At 35.2% G+C, this 17,042-nt stretch overlaps 2 protein-coding genes across 2 annotated transcripts in view; one reads left to right on the top strand and one right to left on the bottom strand.

The window, feature by feature from the left end:
- Nucleotides 1-1,660, bottom strand: part of LOC146739383 (uncharacterized) — a 50,468-nt gene extending 48,808 nt beyond the window's left edge. The window contains exon 1 of the mRNA XM_085502953.1: nt 1,285-1,660. Coding sequence (XP_085359079.1) covers nt 1,285-1,315 — 31 coding nt within the window. The 5' untranslated portion in view covers nt 1,316-1,660. The remainder of the gene's footprint in view (nt 1-1,284) is intronic.
- Nucleotides 1,661-1,931: 271 nt separating this feature from the next.
- Nucleotides 1,932-17,042, top strand: part of LOC100376515 (transducin beta-like protein 3) — a 32,714-nt gene continuing 17,603 nt past the window's right edge. The window contains exons 1-10 of the mRNA XM_085502329.1: nt 1,932-2,006; nt 3,632-3,779; nt 5,190-5,237; nt 5,643-5,720; nt 6,291-6,439; nt 7,240-7,332; nt 8,712-8,865; nt 13,414-13,507; nt 15,039-15,259; nt 16,531-16,672. Coding sequence (XP_085358455.1) covers nt 1,984-2,006; nt 3,632-3,779; nt 5,190-5,237; nt 5,643-5,720; nt 6,291-6,439; nt 7,240-7,332; nt 8,712-8,865; nt 13,414-13,507; nt 15,039-15,259; nt 16,531-16,672 — 1,150 coding nt within the window. The 5' untranslated portion in view covers nt 1,932-1,983. The remainder of the gene's footprint in view (nt 2,007-3,631; nt 3,780-5,189; nt 5,238-5,642; nt 5,721-6,290; nt 6,440-7,239; nt 7,333-8,711; nt 8,866-13,413; nt 13,508-15,038; nt 15,260-16,530; nt 16,673-17,042) is intronic.

The raw sequence follows: 17,042 nt of genomic DNA, 5'->3' as shown, positions 1-17,042 counted from the left end.
AAAATTCAGGGGTTTTGTTAAAAGCCGGTCGCCTACGCCGGCCACACTGCTGGGAGCCTTTTAATTTTTGTTGGCCTGTTGTTACAGGATGATGGCCTGCTATTAAATACATTTGTGAAATCCCTGAAAATTACTTGAAAAATAGAGAACTAGGATAAATGGTTTAGAATTTTTTTTTTATACTGCTTATCCCAAAAAAATCACTAGATAAAAATCTGAAAATGTGATATTGTACAAACATGTGCGATTTAAGGATGGCAACATTTCATGATAAATGTGACAACATTATTTTAATCGCAAAAATAACCATCAATTATGAACTGTTCTGTAGACGACTTTTGTAACCTTTCACAAAATCAACACACAATTTTTTCTAAATTCTTTTGAAAATATTGATGTAGACCTACAGTCAATGCCAGAAAGTTAAATACTTCATATAGTCAAAAATTAACAAAGAAATTATAGAAAAAAACAAGATGTGCAAAAATTATATATTGTTCAATAGGTTAAACCAAAGTACCCAGTGTTCTGGGCTTTATAAGCCCATTTTTTTGTTATTTTCTGTAATCTTTGTGGTAGGTATGGATATCACCGATTTGTCCACACCCATATACATTGTATATACATAGTTCGGTTACAGCGCCCTCACACATTGCTAAATATGGGCAATTATAAGAGAAGGCTATTAAGACCATACAGTTGTATGTGTATCATTAGGTAAAAATGAAATGATTAACAAACCTGTCATCTGACTTTAGATTTAAAAGCCTCTATTCATATTCCCAGGGCATGAAGTATATAAACTTCATAATATATATATACATATTTGTAAATCAGAATCTTCATAGTGCAAATAAAAAAAAAATGACACTTTATGTGTGTCTTGCATGTTTGGTGTATAAGCACCACACACAACCATATTCAAACATTATATGCCGTATCCTAGCAACAACATCATCAGGTTGTAGCTCATGCATAATATGTGAATTCTCTTGACCTGCACTGCATTTGTTTCACGAATAATTTTTTTTAGCTTTTTGACAATAAAGAAAGAACAATATTATCGGGTATTATTCAATAATTCAAGAAACCAAAATTTTCATGTATATAAACATACCGTCAAAAAGTTTAATAAAGAAAAAAAAGGTTGTTTAACTCAGCTTGTTGGATAACTAAGGATAACAAAGAGGTGTTTTATCGCATGGAAATCGGCTTTAAAAAAAAACAGAAAACAAATTTACTAATATTTATGTAAAAATTTGAGAATAACAAAACTTTTTTTACCTGCTTCGTGGGCAGATATACGGGATCGCATGATGGTACTAGCTGGCGGCTGGTACCGCTGCCTCTTGGAGTTTCGCTTCAATTGAGACAGCTTGAATCTTTGGACGGTAAGCCTTTCAGACAAAGTTGAACATAACAGTTATTTATTGCGCGTTTGACGCTGAACTTCACCTGTATGCGTGTGAGCCCGCGTTCGGATGTACTGGCAGTATGCGAAGTCAATGTAATGTCATCGAAGCTTTCTTGCTTTCCAGCCAGGAGAGTCGTCTGCGAGACAGATCCGTGCTCCGGTTGCACTGTGTTCGCATACAATCACGATATATACACATTCGATAGCACTGTCCTACATTTTTCTGCGCCAGAAGATGATGACCCACTCTCGTCCAATCGACGAGTGAGAAAACTGGGAAAATTAAAAAAAAAATGGGTTGTACCACATATGAGGGAGGGTGATGAAGTATAGCACACAGAAACGTATAAAAGGCTTGAATGATATATATTGTTTAAATAAACACGACAATTGTTAATATTTATTACAATTATTAATTTAAACAATACTTTTAATGGTTGCCACTTTGTATTCTGTGTTCTCGTTATCATTTATTGAGAAGACTTTATATAAATCGTTCACACCTCTTTAAAAATAAGTTCGGCCGAGGTTATGGGTTAAGCACACAAGAACGACAACGAGGTCACAAGATGGCGGCGCCCTTGAAGAGCAAGTGAGTATTTAATTTTCAGTATAAGGCTGTTTACGTGCAAGACAGAAGTGTAGTTTTTTGGCAGGATTTTTGGAAAAGATTATATACCCATCAGCATAGACCCTGTCCCTCAAACTTCTCTGTGGATGAGTTGATATATATTGTTTGACCGAGTTCTTCGGTGTACTGGCAACACGTGGGGGTTTGTCTGGAGTAACAGTTGCAGTAAATACACGTAGATATACAATTTCATATGAATGGATCGTTTTATACAATTATACCGTGGAGTAATACATACTAAGTAATCAGGGAAAGATTAGCTGCAGTGTTATAACCTACACCCCTCTACACCGTGCCAGATTTCCGGCCAGATTATCTTCACAATCTGTTTGATTCAGGAGTGGCAATTAAAACATGGACAGGGAGGGGGCCTAGCCCTGTGTACAGTGCTGTGTGTACGGATACGCGTTTGGTTGATAGATGTCCCCACCACAGCCCTGCGTACCTCCATAGACAAAGTCCGGGAGCGCACCGTAATTGGTGCGCAAGTTAAAAATAACTTTTAATAAGTAGTTTCCCAGCCGAAATCGGTTGAAATGGCGATGGTTATCCATAACAAAAATTACAAAGTTATCTGAAACTGAAATGTCTTTAAATAACAACTAGTAAAGATGGACAAATTGTAAACCGGAGGAATTATCCACCAAACGCCGCCATTTTTAAATTCATTCACGCGAGAGAATGCGTTTGTTTTTAGGGCAAAGTAGCCGATTTCATCCACTACTGGACTCTGAACTGGGAGTTCTAGATATATCTGATAATTGATCATCATTTTTGGTACCTGGGCATGTTATTTCATTAAAAAAGTTATATTTTTCAAAGTCCCGAACTTTGTCTATGTAGGTACGCAGGGCTGTGGTGGGGACATCTATCAACCAAACGCGTCCCCGTACACACAACACTGTACGCAGAGCTAGGAGGGGGCCCATCTTTGCCGAAACAAATTACCGGTTATGTACAGGAAACACGCATCCCGAAACTAAGTGAAGGAAACCTTAAAAACCGGAAATGTTTGACGCTCTGCCCACTATGGACAACAACACTCAATTGAAAAGTGATGAAAATCCACCCTATTAAAAAATGTTGCTACCAAAATCCTACCAGTGAGACTCTTATTCACTCTCAAATGTTCATAGTTACAAAACTTCTTAAATTTACTGATAAAAAGAAAAGTTTTTTTTTTTAATTCCTGTAAAGTCCTGATTTGCGAAATTGCATGCCGTAAACTGATATAATGTGCAATCTCATCTGTTTAGTTTGAAACTGCTCATTGATTCACTGACATTCAGCACTCTTTGATCCCTGTATATAAACACCCGCTTGCCAAAGTCAGCCAGAGAGCTGTTTTATATTATGCAAATTAGACTTCACACTGTGACAGAGTACATGTAAATGTAATATCACTATTATCAGTTTTGAGTGGTCTTTTTGGCGCTTGGCATTCATGCACACTTCTTTAGCCTGTGCGCGTCTTAAAAACAGACGAGATTTAATTTGTACTTAGCCTGTGCTAAGAGTTCACACAGGTTTTCTTTGAACAGACTAATATGGATAAAGGGATTTAACACATGTACTTTGCATTTCAGTTTTGTTGTCAGTACAAAGATTGATGCATTCTACACAGGAGGCAAAGTTCTCCTCTCTCAAGATGGACTTCACATGTTCTGTCAGTGTAATGAAAAAATAAAAATTTTAGAAGTGGAAACTGGAAAAGTTGTACACACAGTTATCCAGGTAATTCTTTAATAAGGATATTTTCTTGAGTTGTTGATCTGATGATGTAACAAAAGAAACCAGGCACCCATACACAATTACAGAAATCAAGTATGTGAACAATTTTACAAGCTTTACTGCTGTTTTTTTTTTTGCATTCAGAAGTAGAGCTTTAGCATATTTATTAACAAGAATCTGCTTGTCAGTATCAGCAAGCATCCACCCAGTAATGAACACTATAGATTTACATGTGTTTATAAGAGAGAATTTGTAAGAAATCTAAAATACACTAAGAGTTAAAAAATGGACTGATGCTGGTATACAGTAACAGTCTTGGTGTGACTTATCTTTCAGGCTTGCTATCAGCTGGCTTTGCTTTTTTCATTTTATAAAACAATTGTTTTTAAGCGCGTATTATTTTCATCAATAATTTCAACTTATATACCAATGTTAGTAATATAAGACATATTCAGGCTGTTTACTTTTCAGTAAATATTTCTGCTTTAATAAACAAGCTATAATGTATTTTATATAAGCACAGACCAAACTGTAGCTCTTGATGTAGTTTTGAGGGGTGGTGACTACCGGGTAATCACTCATTGAGTGACTTAATCTTGAAACATTGTTACAATTCGTTTGAACGACTGAATCCCAATGTCCTCTTTTCATGTGATGTAATCTTTCATGGTTACGTCAGTTTCATAGTAAATCAATACTGTATTACTTCTTTTAGTAGAGCATTTGCACTCAAGCAAATGACAGAGGTGTGTCTATTGTCTGTGAGTCATATTTCACTAGTAATGTATTGTAGATTAAATGCAATTTTTCGGTTAATGCAGGGATCTCACCAGCCCAATGGGAGTGTCAGTTGCTCATGGATATTAATGAGCTATATAAATATCAATGAGCTCGGTCACAGTTGGAGTCAAAATGTTATGTTTCACAATTTAGAAGAGTTTGAAATTGAAAATGAAACATTCTCAAAATATGACAATCCCTGCTTGTATTTAAAATGTGCTACTAATAGAGAAAATACGATAAACTGCTAAGGTGGCCCACTTGTCAGATATTACCTTGCCTATTACTAAGACTGGTATGTTCTTGGGTGCAGTGATCAATACGCCTTTGCAGGTTTATTTTCATTCGCTCTGGAGTGTGTTTGTGTTGCCTTCTTGTGATGCCCTGAGAGACGTGGCAATAGTGACCTGTGGCAACAGAATGGCTCCTCGAACATAAACAAGGCACATGTAAGGTGACCCCAGACACCTCAAGGCAATGAGTGACATGCATGCACTCCTGATGTTCCTGAGATGCCAACATCATATTGTAAATGTTTCATATGTAAATCACCATTGAGATATTGTCACATAACAATTGAATTCTTCTAGAAGTACTTGATTATAATGATTTTTCCTCTTAATTTCTGTTTAGGATGATGAAGATGAGATCACCTGTTTTACTGTTACCAATGATAGCCAGGTCAGTGTCACTGAGCTTTTATCAATATTTACAAAAAAAATGTTTTCAGATTTTGATCAAGACCACCTGTAAATGAGAAATTCTGTGCATTTAGTACAAAATTACCAAAAAAATGACAGAAAAATCCCAATGTGAAAATGTTGCATCAAAGTTGGGCGAGAAAAAAAGTGCCAACAATCTGATTTTCCATCTGGTGAAAAAATATATTCACCTGCAAAAATCATAAAATTAATAAAAACTTATTTTGGATTGCCATAGCTGGAATTCTAATTTCTATAGCTTTGATTTTAGAGGTCTGATGTAAAAACAATAATTTTGCCACGTAGAAAATTACAAAATATTATGATTCTACATTATATACCGGTAATTGTTTTGTGATTGTTATCCACGCTATAAACTTCCCAGGTTCTCGTGACAGCGGCTCGTAATCTACTTTTACGACAATGGGACTGGAAAGATAAAGTATGCACAAGAACATGGAAAGTAAGTATCAGCTTTAAATTCAGAAATTTGTCATTAGATTAAACTGATAATACCGATATAGAACCAGTCTGGGGTTTCTTCTCAGTGGGACGTATGTTACTTAATGCTAACCAGCATTATTGTAAGCGAATTAGCTGACAATACAGTTGCAAGTAATACAGCCTCCAAATCTGTTAACGACCTACTGGCTTGATTGTCAGCCAATCGGATGATGACATTGCTGACTCGATGTACATAAAAATTTGCAACTGTAGTAAATTCAGGCTGAAAGTTGAAATATTCGAAAAAATGTAGTTGCATGTCAAAAATTTACATTTTTCACTGCACGTAATTTCAGTGAAATCATCAACCTGTTGTTTTTCTTGGCTACAAAATTTCTTGACTTGTTCATTTAATATTGCCGAAATTCCACAAGAAATTTTCAATGCGACAAAACATAAGGGATTCTCACTGACTCGCAAAATTTGTCATTGATTTGTATCTTGAGAAATTAACTTTTAATGAGGGGGCTATGTGACACATTCCCATCTTCCGTGATGACATCTCATTATTCCATTTTTTACGTTGTAGGCTATCCATGCTGCTCCTGTAGCCAGCATGACATTTGACAGTACATCTACGTTATTAGCCACTGGTGGGTGTGACAGTACAATAAAAATATGGGACATCATTAAGCAGTACTGTACCCATAACTTGAAAGGCTCACATGGAGTTGTCAGGTAATAATTTAATGATTCTCAAAGCATCGACTAAATGTGCTGAATCGGTCTATGAAGTACAAGAATGTGAAGTTGCTGTACTGGTGTTTTCTATTTAATGTTCAGCATGCGAAGAATTCAAGAATATTCATATTTTCCCCTGCAGCAGAGACCAATTAGACACACTCAGTCAAAATCATAGGAATGGTTAGAAATGAAAGCATGAATGGTTTGTCATTTCTCAAACTATAACTGGATTCTGCACAAAATAGGTATAAAAAGCAACACATAATATAATCTCAATTTGTTTTTGGATTCAACTTATGTCTGTTTTTATCTGAAAAAAAGATTCAGGATGTCAATGTGTTAGCAGGTGTGTACCTTGCATGAACATCACATGTACTAAGTAACTGTGAAACATTGGATTTGTTCAGTGAGTTGATTCAAAGGGACCAACTGATGAACATTTTGTTCATGTAACCATTCTCTTATCCTCAGCCAAAGAAACATTGACAATGACTAGTGTTTCCAAAATTGTCAGTCTAGTTACCATTATTACAGTATCAACAATGTAGTGAGTTTCCAGTGACAGGGGTTTGGTTGTATTGCTATGTTATCAATCTACATTTCAGGCACTTGTATAGTAATGATTTCTTTTGTAGCTGAGGTACGTACAACACCAAGGACTTTATACCAGATCATTGTGATGAGTCATCATCATAAAGCCTTGTGTCCAGATGTTCAACTTGGTGAATGGGAATTGTCACTTTGTTTCATGATAAATCAAAATCAAGATGTTAAATTTATTTGTTTCTTGATAGTATCGTACAGTTTCATCCGGATATATCCAGACTTCAGCTTTACTCGGCGTCGGATGATTATAAAATTAGAATCTGGGATTTGCAGACAAGCAGGTAAAAAAAATCAAATTGGTCCCTGTTTGAACGTTGACTTAATATAGGGAAAGTTATGCTAGATTGTAGTAGATAGTAGCAGAGGTACATTACTTGGGGTTTGCAACTACGGTGACATGATACCAAGATCTCGTTACAATCTCGCTCTCGCATAAGCGTTCCAACTCAGAAAAATGCGAATGTGCATGCCCGAGGTAACTAGAATACTGGGATATCCAGGTGGATTAAAATAGCTGCTCACGATATGACGGATTACGATAACTATATTTTCTGTACATTTTCGATGTATTATATTTTTTCACTATGAATGTGGTAATACATGTTTTATTGTTTTATTATAAACCGCCTATGTCATGTCAGAAGGTCATAGTATCAGTCTCGCTATCTACGAGATGAAACTTGAATGGGATCTTGACATGATGTCACCGTACAGTACTATGCACGTTGCAAACCCCAAGTAATGTACCTCTGATAGTAGATATGTCTACATTCGAAAATGATTCAAAATAAAATGTATCAATATTATAAGCATTGAAGAGTAAGGTTCCTCTCATTAGTTAGCAGAAATAAAAATTACTCTGTTAGTATTCTTCCCTGACTCATTTTCAAATATATATTATATGTGTAATATTTAGATATTTTAAGCTTTTATAATTGGTGCATAGATATAGCATATCTTATTCATGCAGATACAGACCAAATTTCTCTCTTGAGTGATCACAATATATTTGGATATGAAACCCTATCTGCAGCATTCTTACAAATGATGTCTTCTCCACATATGTATCCGTATCTGTATTTTAAGGAAGCATAATCCTAGAATGGGAATCTAAAATCCTTGTTTCCATGGAAACAAATCTGGCACAGTGGCCCAATTTGCATACCATTTTGTACAGTGTCTTTATCAATGTGCCCTGAAAAATTATCTTGTGTATTATGATTCATAAATGATGAACCAGTCTAACAATGTTATTTTTTTATTACAACGGGGTAACCATTTTGGTCCAAAAATAACAAAAAATCGCTCAATTTTTACGTTTAAATGGCATTCATGAAGACAAAATTTCACGAAAAGGTTTTGTCGCAGGACCCCAGTGAAATTGTCACTGCTACAAAATTACACTGATTGCGAAATTCATTAAATTTACATAAAGTGTGAAAAATGTACCGCAATTTTGGAGAGAAAAGGTGTTCAAAGGGTTTAATGGCTTTCAAAGGGATAAACTAGCATAGCAATAACTTTCACTTTGTCTCGAAAATTCAAGCTTGGTAATACCAACATATTTTAAAAGTACTCTGTAGACAACACTGAATAACCTGAAATAATATGGCTTAATGCTCACCTAGACCTAACTAGAGATTTGCATTTCTCCTCCCAGGTGTATAGCTCTTCTGGAGAGTCACTTCAGTGCTGTAACTGCAATGAGTTTTACAGAGGACGGTGACACGATGGTCAGCTCAGGCCGTGACAATGTTGTCATCGTCTGGGACGTAGTTAATTATTCGGCAAAGAGAACCATACCAGTGTACGAGGTGAGAACATCTCTATTTGACCTTGTGTAGTTAACTCGTTACTCTTTTTAGTCCCCGTTCGGATGCAGTCCGAAAACGGGGACTTATGTTTTGACCTCCGTGCGTGCGTGTGTGTATGTGTGTGTGCGTGCGTGCGTGCGTGCGTCTGTGCGTGCGTCCGGACCTGTATCTTAGAAATGCCTGGACCAATCACAATCAAACTTCACACATACATCATACATGATATTATACATATGCACGTCAATTTGTTTCACGACCTGATTCAAGATGGCCGAATGGCGGCCATTTTTGTTCTAAAAATCATCAAAATCAAGCATTTCTCGACTGTTCAAAGATGGATTTTGTTCAAACTTAATATATACATTAGGCAGATATGGGACCTTGGTGCAAATAATTTTGTTTTTCAGATAGAATTCAAAATGGCCGGCTGGCGGCCATTTTGTATTAATGAATGTGGTTCTCGTGCCACATCTATGACTTGCTTTCACTGATTATGTTCAAATTTTAAATATTCATTATACATCATGTCATAGATAAACAGATATATTGGTTTGACTATCCTATTCAAAACGGCCGAATGGTGGTCATTTTTGTGCTAAAAAATCATCAAATATCAAATATCAAGCATTTATGGGTGGATTTCGTTCAAACTTGGTACATACATTAGACATTACGGGTTCCTGATGCTCGTCATTTTATTTTTCAGATTGGATTCAAAATGGCTGACTGGCAGCCATTTTGTTTTAATGATTGGGCTTCTAGAGCCATATCTCTTAAATGCTTTGACTTGTTATATTTAAATTTTATATATTCGTTATACATCATGTTATATACCATACTCGACCACGTTAGCGCCCATGCCCGGGCAAGCGCCCACTCCCCACTTTTGCGCAATTTTTATATTTGGGGTCACATTCGGCAAAGCGCCCACCCCTTCAAAATGCAACTAATTTAAAACTTGGTCTTACATAACGAATCTTGGTAATCGTTTTTATATGATACAGCGTGGATATCGATCTCTGTGAAACATGTTGTGAATGCGTAGAGCACAGTAACCGTGCATAAACTACGCTTCGACAATGACCTGTTAATACAAGTTAAATGCGATAAATATTTCATGCCATATTCAGTTTACCTCTCAAAAATGGCAAGTTACTAGTTTTTTGGAAAAACCTTGTCGTTTATTCGCTGAAATCAATTCCAACAGATCGTACTTCAACATCGATTATTCACTTCCGCATTGCGTTACCGGAAAGTCTTCGGGAATTTCCGAAGAATTGCATCAGTACAACACAGCATTCTGATTAGTTAATAACCAACTTGACCCATTAGTTCAAAGGACGCCGCTGCAGGTGAAATCTGCAATTGCATCATGGCGGAAAGTGATTTTCGTCGAGAGTTTGCGTACGATCCAACAACTTCATCAGTGGAAATAATATGACAATTTTGACTTCGACTGTGTTCCAACAGACTCAAATGTTTTTAATTCCGTAAATTATGGTGGTACGTAATTAATATTGTAATAAAATGTGCGTATTTTTTGTGATCATTTCTGTTTCTTCATTGTGAAAATCAAAGACGACGCAACTAATTTAGTAATTTGATTTTCCCTCAAAGACGTAATCTGTCACTAGATGAATCAAAATTTTCATTTGCACTCTTTTTCAAGGGGGGTGCTCAGGTAAGCGCCTACAAAATCGTGATTTTTTGAGTTGAGGGCGCTAACGCGGTCAAGTACGGTGTATACATTTATTCAAAATGGCTGATTTTGAATGCTGTTCCAGAGCAATATCTCTCAATATGGACAAGTACTTGTTTGACGATCAGATACAAATGTCAATCATTTTAATGTTAAAAAATCATATTCCTGACATGGTTATATTCCAGCTATACTACTATAAACAAAACTATATATCTTAAATTTGATAACTAACGGGGACTGTGCCATGCATGGCTTGTTAAAGTCTTCTTTACCATGGATCTCACCAGCCCAACCAGAGTACTGGTCACTCATGAATATTAATGTACTCATGAATATTAAATTTGCATATATTGAGAATTTAATTAATGCACCAACAAAAATAAATATAATTATATGCAGTTCATCTTTGTCAAATAAATACATGTGTATGCTTAGATTGCAAAAACAAACCATTTTAAACTGCTTAAAAATTCAGGTAAAATTATAATTATATTAATTAATACATCAATTTTAAATTAATTACAGTAATAAAATTCTAATACAAACCAGAAGTTCATTTAAACTGGTATGTAGTGTACCGGGTAATGATTAGTTTGGGGTTAAAATCTATCTGTACATATTAATAACCTAATTTGCATAATTGAACCAATTTTAAGCTTTCACTCCGATATCTAAAGTACTAATTATTAGTCCCCGTTCGGACGAAGTGGTTTAGCGATTTGATTCAAAATGGCCTACTGCCAGCCATCTTGTTTTTTGAAAATGTTTTATTTTGGACATGCTTTGTCAGTTTTCACTCAAATTTAGTACATAGATCATACATGTCAGGATATATGTCCCCGACCGTCCGTGAGTTCCTGAGTCTATCCGTCCGTGTGTCCGTCCGTCCGTCCGTGCATCAGTCTGTCCAGAGTCATATTTCAGAATCCTGTGGACCGATTCTGTTCATTCTTTGCATGTGCCTAGTACCTTATGTAGGACATATGCACATGCAATGGTTTAGCGATTCAATTTAAAATGGCCGACTGGCAGCCATCTTGTTTTTTGAAAATGTTTTGTCAGTTTTCATTCAAACTTGGTACATAGATTATACATGTTAGGATAAATGTCCATGACGATTTATTTCACAATTTGATCAAAGATGGCCAACTGGCAGCCATCTTGTTTTTTGAAAATGTCATATTTTGGACATGCTTTGTCAGTTTTCACTCACATTTAGTACATAGATCATACATGTTAGGATATATGTCCTGACCGTCCATGAGTTCCTGAGTCTATCCGACCGTGTGTCCGTCCGGCCGTCCGTCCGTGCGTCAGTCTGTCCAGAGTCGTATTTCAGAATCCTGTGGACCGATTCCGTTCATTCTTTGCATGTGCCTAGTACCTTATGTAGGACATATGCACATGCAGTGGTTTAGCGATTCGATTTAAAATGGCCGACTGGCAGCCATCTTTTTTTTTGAAAATGTTGTATTTTGGACATGCTTTGTCAGTTGTCATTCAAACTTGGTACATAGATTATACATGCTAGAATACATGTCCATGACGATTTATTTCGCAATTGGATCAAAGATGGTTGACTGGTAGGCATCTTGTTTTTTTTATGCGGTATCTTGGACGTGCTCTGTTAGTTTTCATTCAAATTTGGCACATACATGTACTTTATACATGTTAGGATGCATGTCCATGACAATTTGTTTCAAAATCAGGTCAATGATAGCCGAATGACAGCCATCTGACTTTTTGCCTTACTACTATATTTCCACTATTTATGTACCATTTTCATTTGTATTTTGCAAATACATCATACATATCAGTGTGTTTCATAATCAGATCAAAGATGGCCGAATAACTGCTGTTTATATTTTTGGCCATATTACTACTACACTGAACACGTGTTTTGATGTAAATAAACAATCTGTTGTATACGTCACTTGGAACTCAAGTTTCAAGGACACGCTCGCGACAACCCCTCCGCTTTAATATGACGAGCACAAAGAGAACTTAATTTAACTGGAACTGTGTCCATTTTCAATGACTTGTTTCATTTAAATTAAACTTTGGTACATAGATGGTCTGTTACATTGTGCAGACCTTATTTGAATTTTTAAGAAAGATTCTGTGACTACAGTGATTCTAATGCTCCAAAATTACTTGATCATTCCTGATTGGCATCTATGGAAACTTGTCACTTAGAAAATACAAATGGTTTTTAGGACATGAACTTTTTATTGCAGTGTATGAAGCAATGAATATAGGGAACATTTATTAATTATACATATTCCAGATTTGTTTCAAAATTGTTTTTCATGTTGGTGCGTAGTACACTGTAATAATTTCATGTGTTATGTGTGACAATTAAAGCTAATTTTTTTCAAAAAAAGATAGGGCCAAAAAAAAAGCCAAAAATTTTACCAATTCTTTTTTATTGCCCAAAAATTACATTTTTCTGGCAATTATTTTTGGATAAATAGCTTTAATTAACACATCTGATATTGTGAATAGAATAAAAAAAATGTTTCTGCAAAAACATAACAATGAATTTTCAAAAATACAACTACTGGTAGAATGTGTTTAATATATTTTAAATTAAAATAAATGATAGTGTGGGACCAATAAATAAATATGACTTGCATGCATCTGATCAATATTACAGAGTTGTTTTTGAACTTCTCCTTCAAAATAACATTTTTAAGTTTGAAAATTAACAAATTTTCCACTAAAGAGAAATATTTGTTTTGTTTCCCTGTACTTCATCTGATTGTGTGTTGAGTATCCATTATTGTTCAGCTGTCAATATTTACCGGTATTAATAAGTGTCTTCCGGTTGGTATATTATATTTCAGACGGTTGAAGGGGTTCTTCTATTGACAAAAAAATTACTTCCTGAAATCCATGTTGATGATAAGAATCTGTATTTTATCACAGCTGGCAGTAAAGGTAATACCGCATTTTAATTAATGTGCTCGGAACTCCAACTGAACTTACCCCCTGAAGTTTTTTAGGTTTACCGATTTTGTTTAACCTTTTCACCACCAGAATTTCTCACCCAAATTTTTCTGTACGTTTTTTCTCATAATTTTCAATATTTCTGGAAATGAACCCTAATTTTGGAATCAACAGACAAAATTTGTAAATTTTCAGTTTTTACTCAAAAAAATTGGTTATTTTTGTCTTAATCTTCTGAAGGAAAGTGCAGACTATAAACAGGACTATTTTGTGAGTTTGTGATGAAAAGAGGGAATTGGTGGTGAAAAGGTTAAAATATACTATTTTTGACTAAATTCAAGTTTGAGTGTTGAACTTCTCCTAATCCTTCGCCAGTCACCAACAGAATTATATTTAGCTACAAAGTTTAATTGAAAACTGTAAATTGTGATAATGATCATCATTTAAAAACAATTTATCACCCACAGAAAGGTAAATTAAAGATCTAGCAAACATCTGGCTTACTGTAGAAGGGAAAATATTAACCGAGTTCAACTTTTGTGGAACTGAATTTGCAGGGATATTCACCAGGTTTAAATTCACTGAAATGTTAAGGAAACGATCAATATATTATTCAATTTGAATATTCACTGGGTTTTAATTTACTGTAAAATACTTTATTTTCGATATTTTTGCTGAAGGGATGATTCAGTGAAAATAAATTCCAGCAAAATATACCTTTTTTAGCTCCGCTGTCGACTTTGTCAAGCGGAGCTTATCATATGAGTGATTGTCCATCGTCGTCGTCCGTGTCAATGTTTTACTTTTTCGACTTCTTCTTGAAAACTACAAGCCTGAATGCTTTGATACTTGGTGTATATGTACCTTGGGTAGACCTCTCTCAGATTTGTTCATTTCATGATGATATCTTCAATTCTCTAATTTTGGTGAATATTTTTGTCATTTTGGGTAAAAAGTGATATTTTCAACTTCTTGTTAAAAACCACAAGTCCAATTGCTTTGATATTACATTAAATAGGTACTACATGTGGACCTCTCTCAGATTTGTTCATTTCATGATGATATCTTTAATTCTCTAATTTTGATGAATATTTTTGTAATTTTTGGTAAAAAGTGATACTTTCGACTTCTTGTTAAAAACCGCAAGTCCAATTGCTTTGATATAATATACATATAGGTACTACATATGGACCTCTTTCAGATTTGTTCATTTTCTAATGATATCTTCTGTTCTTTAATTGCCATTTGCATTGCTAACAGCTGAGCTATCTCAGCCGACAGGCTGCTTGTTTTCTATATTCAACTTGTCAAAAATCAGTAAAAATAAACTTCATACAAAACATCTATCAAGTTTTTTCTGTGAAAATTTATCACAGCTAAAATAAAGTATTTTACAGTAATGCATTTAGTGAAAAAAGTGAAAAAAAAACAGTTAATAATTAATCCCTACACAGTAAGTAATATGAAATATATATTTTACGCTCGGATATTTCAATTTACTCGATATTTATTCATTTACTAGGTCTTTTCAGGGTGTGGAACGCAGGTACTGGCAACTGTGTGTTCACACAAACCAATAGTATAACACAAAAACCACCTAGCAAGAAGACGAGTGATGAACAAGACCCAGCTGGTAATATTGTCCAGCTACATCGATGTGATGCATTGAATGTCCTCTGTGTTGTCTCGTATGATCATAATATCGTCTTTTACAATATTGATGATTTCAACCTAGTCAAGCAGGTCAGTTTCAAACAAACTCTAGTAACTTAAGTTTCGTATATATGCTTTTTCTATCGGTATTGAGGTGGAGCTTGCACATATGCCAGCATCTTAGTCCAAGTTGTACCGGTAAATTCTTCTGGTTGAAAAATGGCAGTGATCACGCTAGGCATGCATGAAGTACAGCTCCCTTATGAACAAAGATAGTGACTCTGATTTTTTAACAGATCAATGCGTACAAAAAAATTAGACAAATATTTGACTAGGTAGTTGTTGTGATTGAAATTTATTATCGAATATTTCTAGAATTCAAAGATATCGCACATCAAGACCAGATAAAACTTAACATTCACGTTTGCCTGTAGCAGAGTTCAATGTATTGTGTAAAATCAGAGGTACATTACATTACTTGGGGTTTGCAACGAGCATAGTACTGTACGGTGACATCATGCCAAGATCCCATTCAAGTCTCATCTCGTAGATAGTGAGATGGATGCTACGACCTTCTGACATGACATAGGCGGTTTGTAATAAAACAATAAAACACGTATTACCACATTCATAGTAAAAAAATATAATACACCGAATATGTACATAAAATATAGTTATTGTAATTCGTCATATCGTGAGCAGCTATTTTGATCCACCTGGACATCCCAGTATTCTAGTTACCTCGGGCATGCGCATTCAGATTTTTCTGAGTTGGAACGCTTATGCGAGAGCGAGATTGTAACAGGATCTTGGTATCATGCCATCGTAGTTGCAAACCCCAAGTAATGTACCTCTGGTAAAATTGATGTTTACCAACACAGATCTTGCACATACATGATGCATCAACCAAACCACCATTTAAGTATAATCTATCAAAAATACATGAAAATGCTGACAACTTGTTATTCTGCTTGCATTGGTACTTCTATTAAACTTTGGAGATTTCCAAGTGTTTGAATACCCAGAAAAATTAGTGACTGTTTACGTTTAATTACACCAATCACAATCTCCATCTATTGTCTTCATGGTAACCAGTAGTCATTTTAAATTGTATTTGAGTATTATACTGCATGCCTCAAATGAATATACTCACTCTAATTGAAATTATTCAGACAGAGAGAAAAAGAGTTGAACACGATTGCCAAAGTAGAACTACATGCATGATCTTGTATACATTTAAGTTATTCAGCTTCAAAGTAATTGTGTGTCAAGGCCCTTGGCGGTCCTTATCTGTATTCGCTTTTGATTTTACTACATTGTGTTGTCACATGCCGCTCACTATTTAACCCATGTCTCTACAGTTTGTCGGTTACAATGATGAAGTCCTTGATGTGAAATTGATGGGTGAAAAAGAAACTCATATCGCCGTGGCAACCAACAGTGAGCAGATTCGCATCATTGAACTCTCAACTCAGAATTGTCAGATTTTGACTGGACACTCGGGTAGGTCATTATTGGCTATTTACAAAGCTGTGTACAGTGAATGATAATTAAGAGGAATATTGATTGAGCCTATCACATGTATAGGGAAAATAATTATTTTAGAAGAGCCTGTTCATTCAACGCCCATACAATACAGACAATGAATTAACAGTTCAGTGGTAATAATTCACTGCTGCCCGCTATTTTGGACATTGATAAAAAGTAACGAATGTAAAAACTGAAATTAATTTGTCAAGTATACATGAACATGTTTCGCCCACTGTAAACACATGTTTAATGAGGACAGAGATGACTGTTGTACCATACATAGAATATACTGGACTAGTTAGTATCAATCCTGTAATAACAATCAGAATTAAATATAAAGAAT

The sequence above is a fragment of the Saccoglossus kowalevskii genome, chromosome 8, assembly GCF_978046115.1.
Source record: "Saccoglossus kowalevskii chromosome 8, keSacKowa6.1, whole genome shotgun sequence".
NCBI classification, from domain to species: domain Eukaryota; kingdom Metazoa; phylum Hemichordata; class Enteropneusta; family Harrimaniidae; genus Saccoglossus; species Saccoglossus kowalevskii.
The sequence above is the reverse complement of the archived record's forward strand: the minus strand, read 5'-3'. Positions and strand labels throughout refer to the sequence as shown.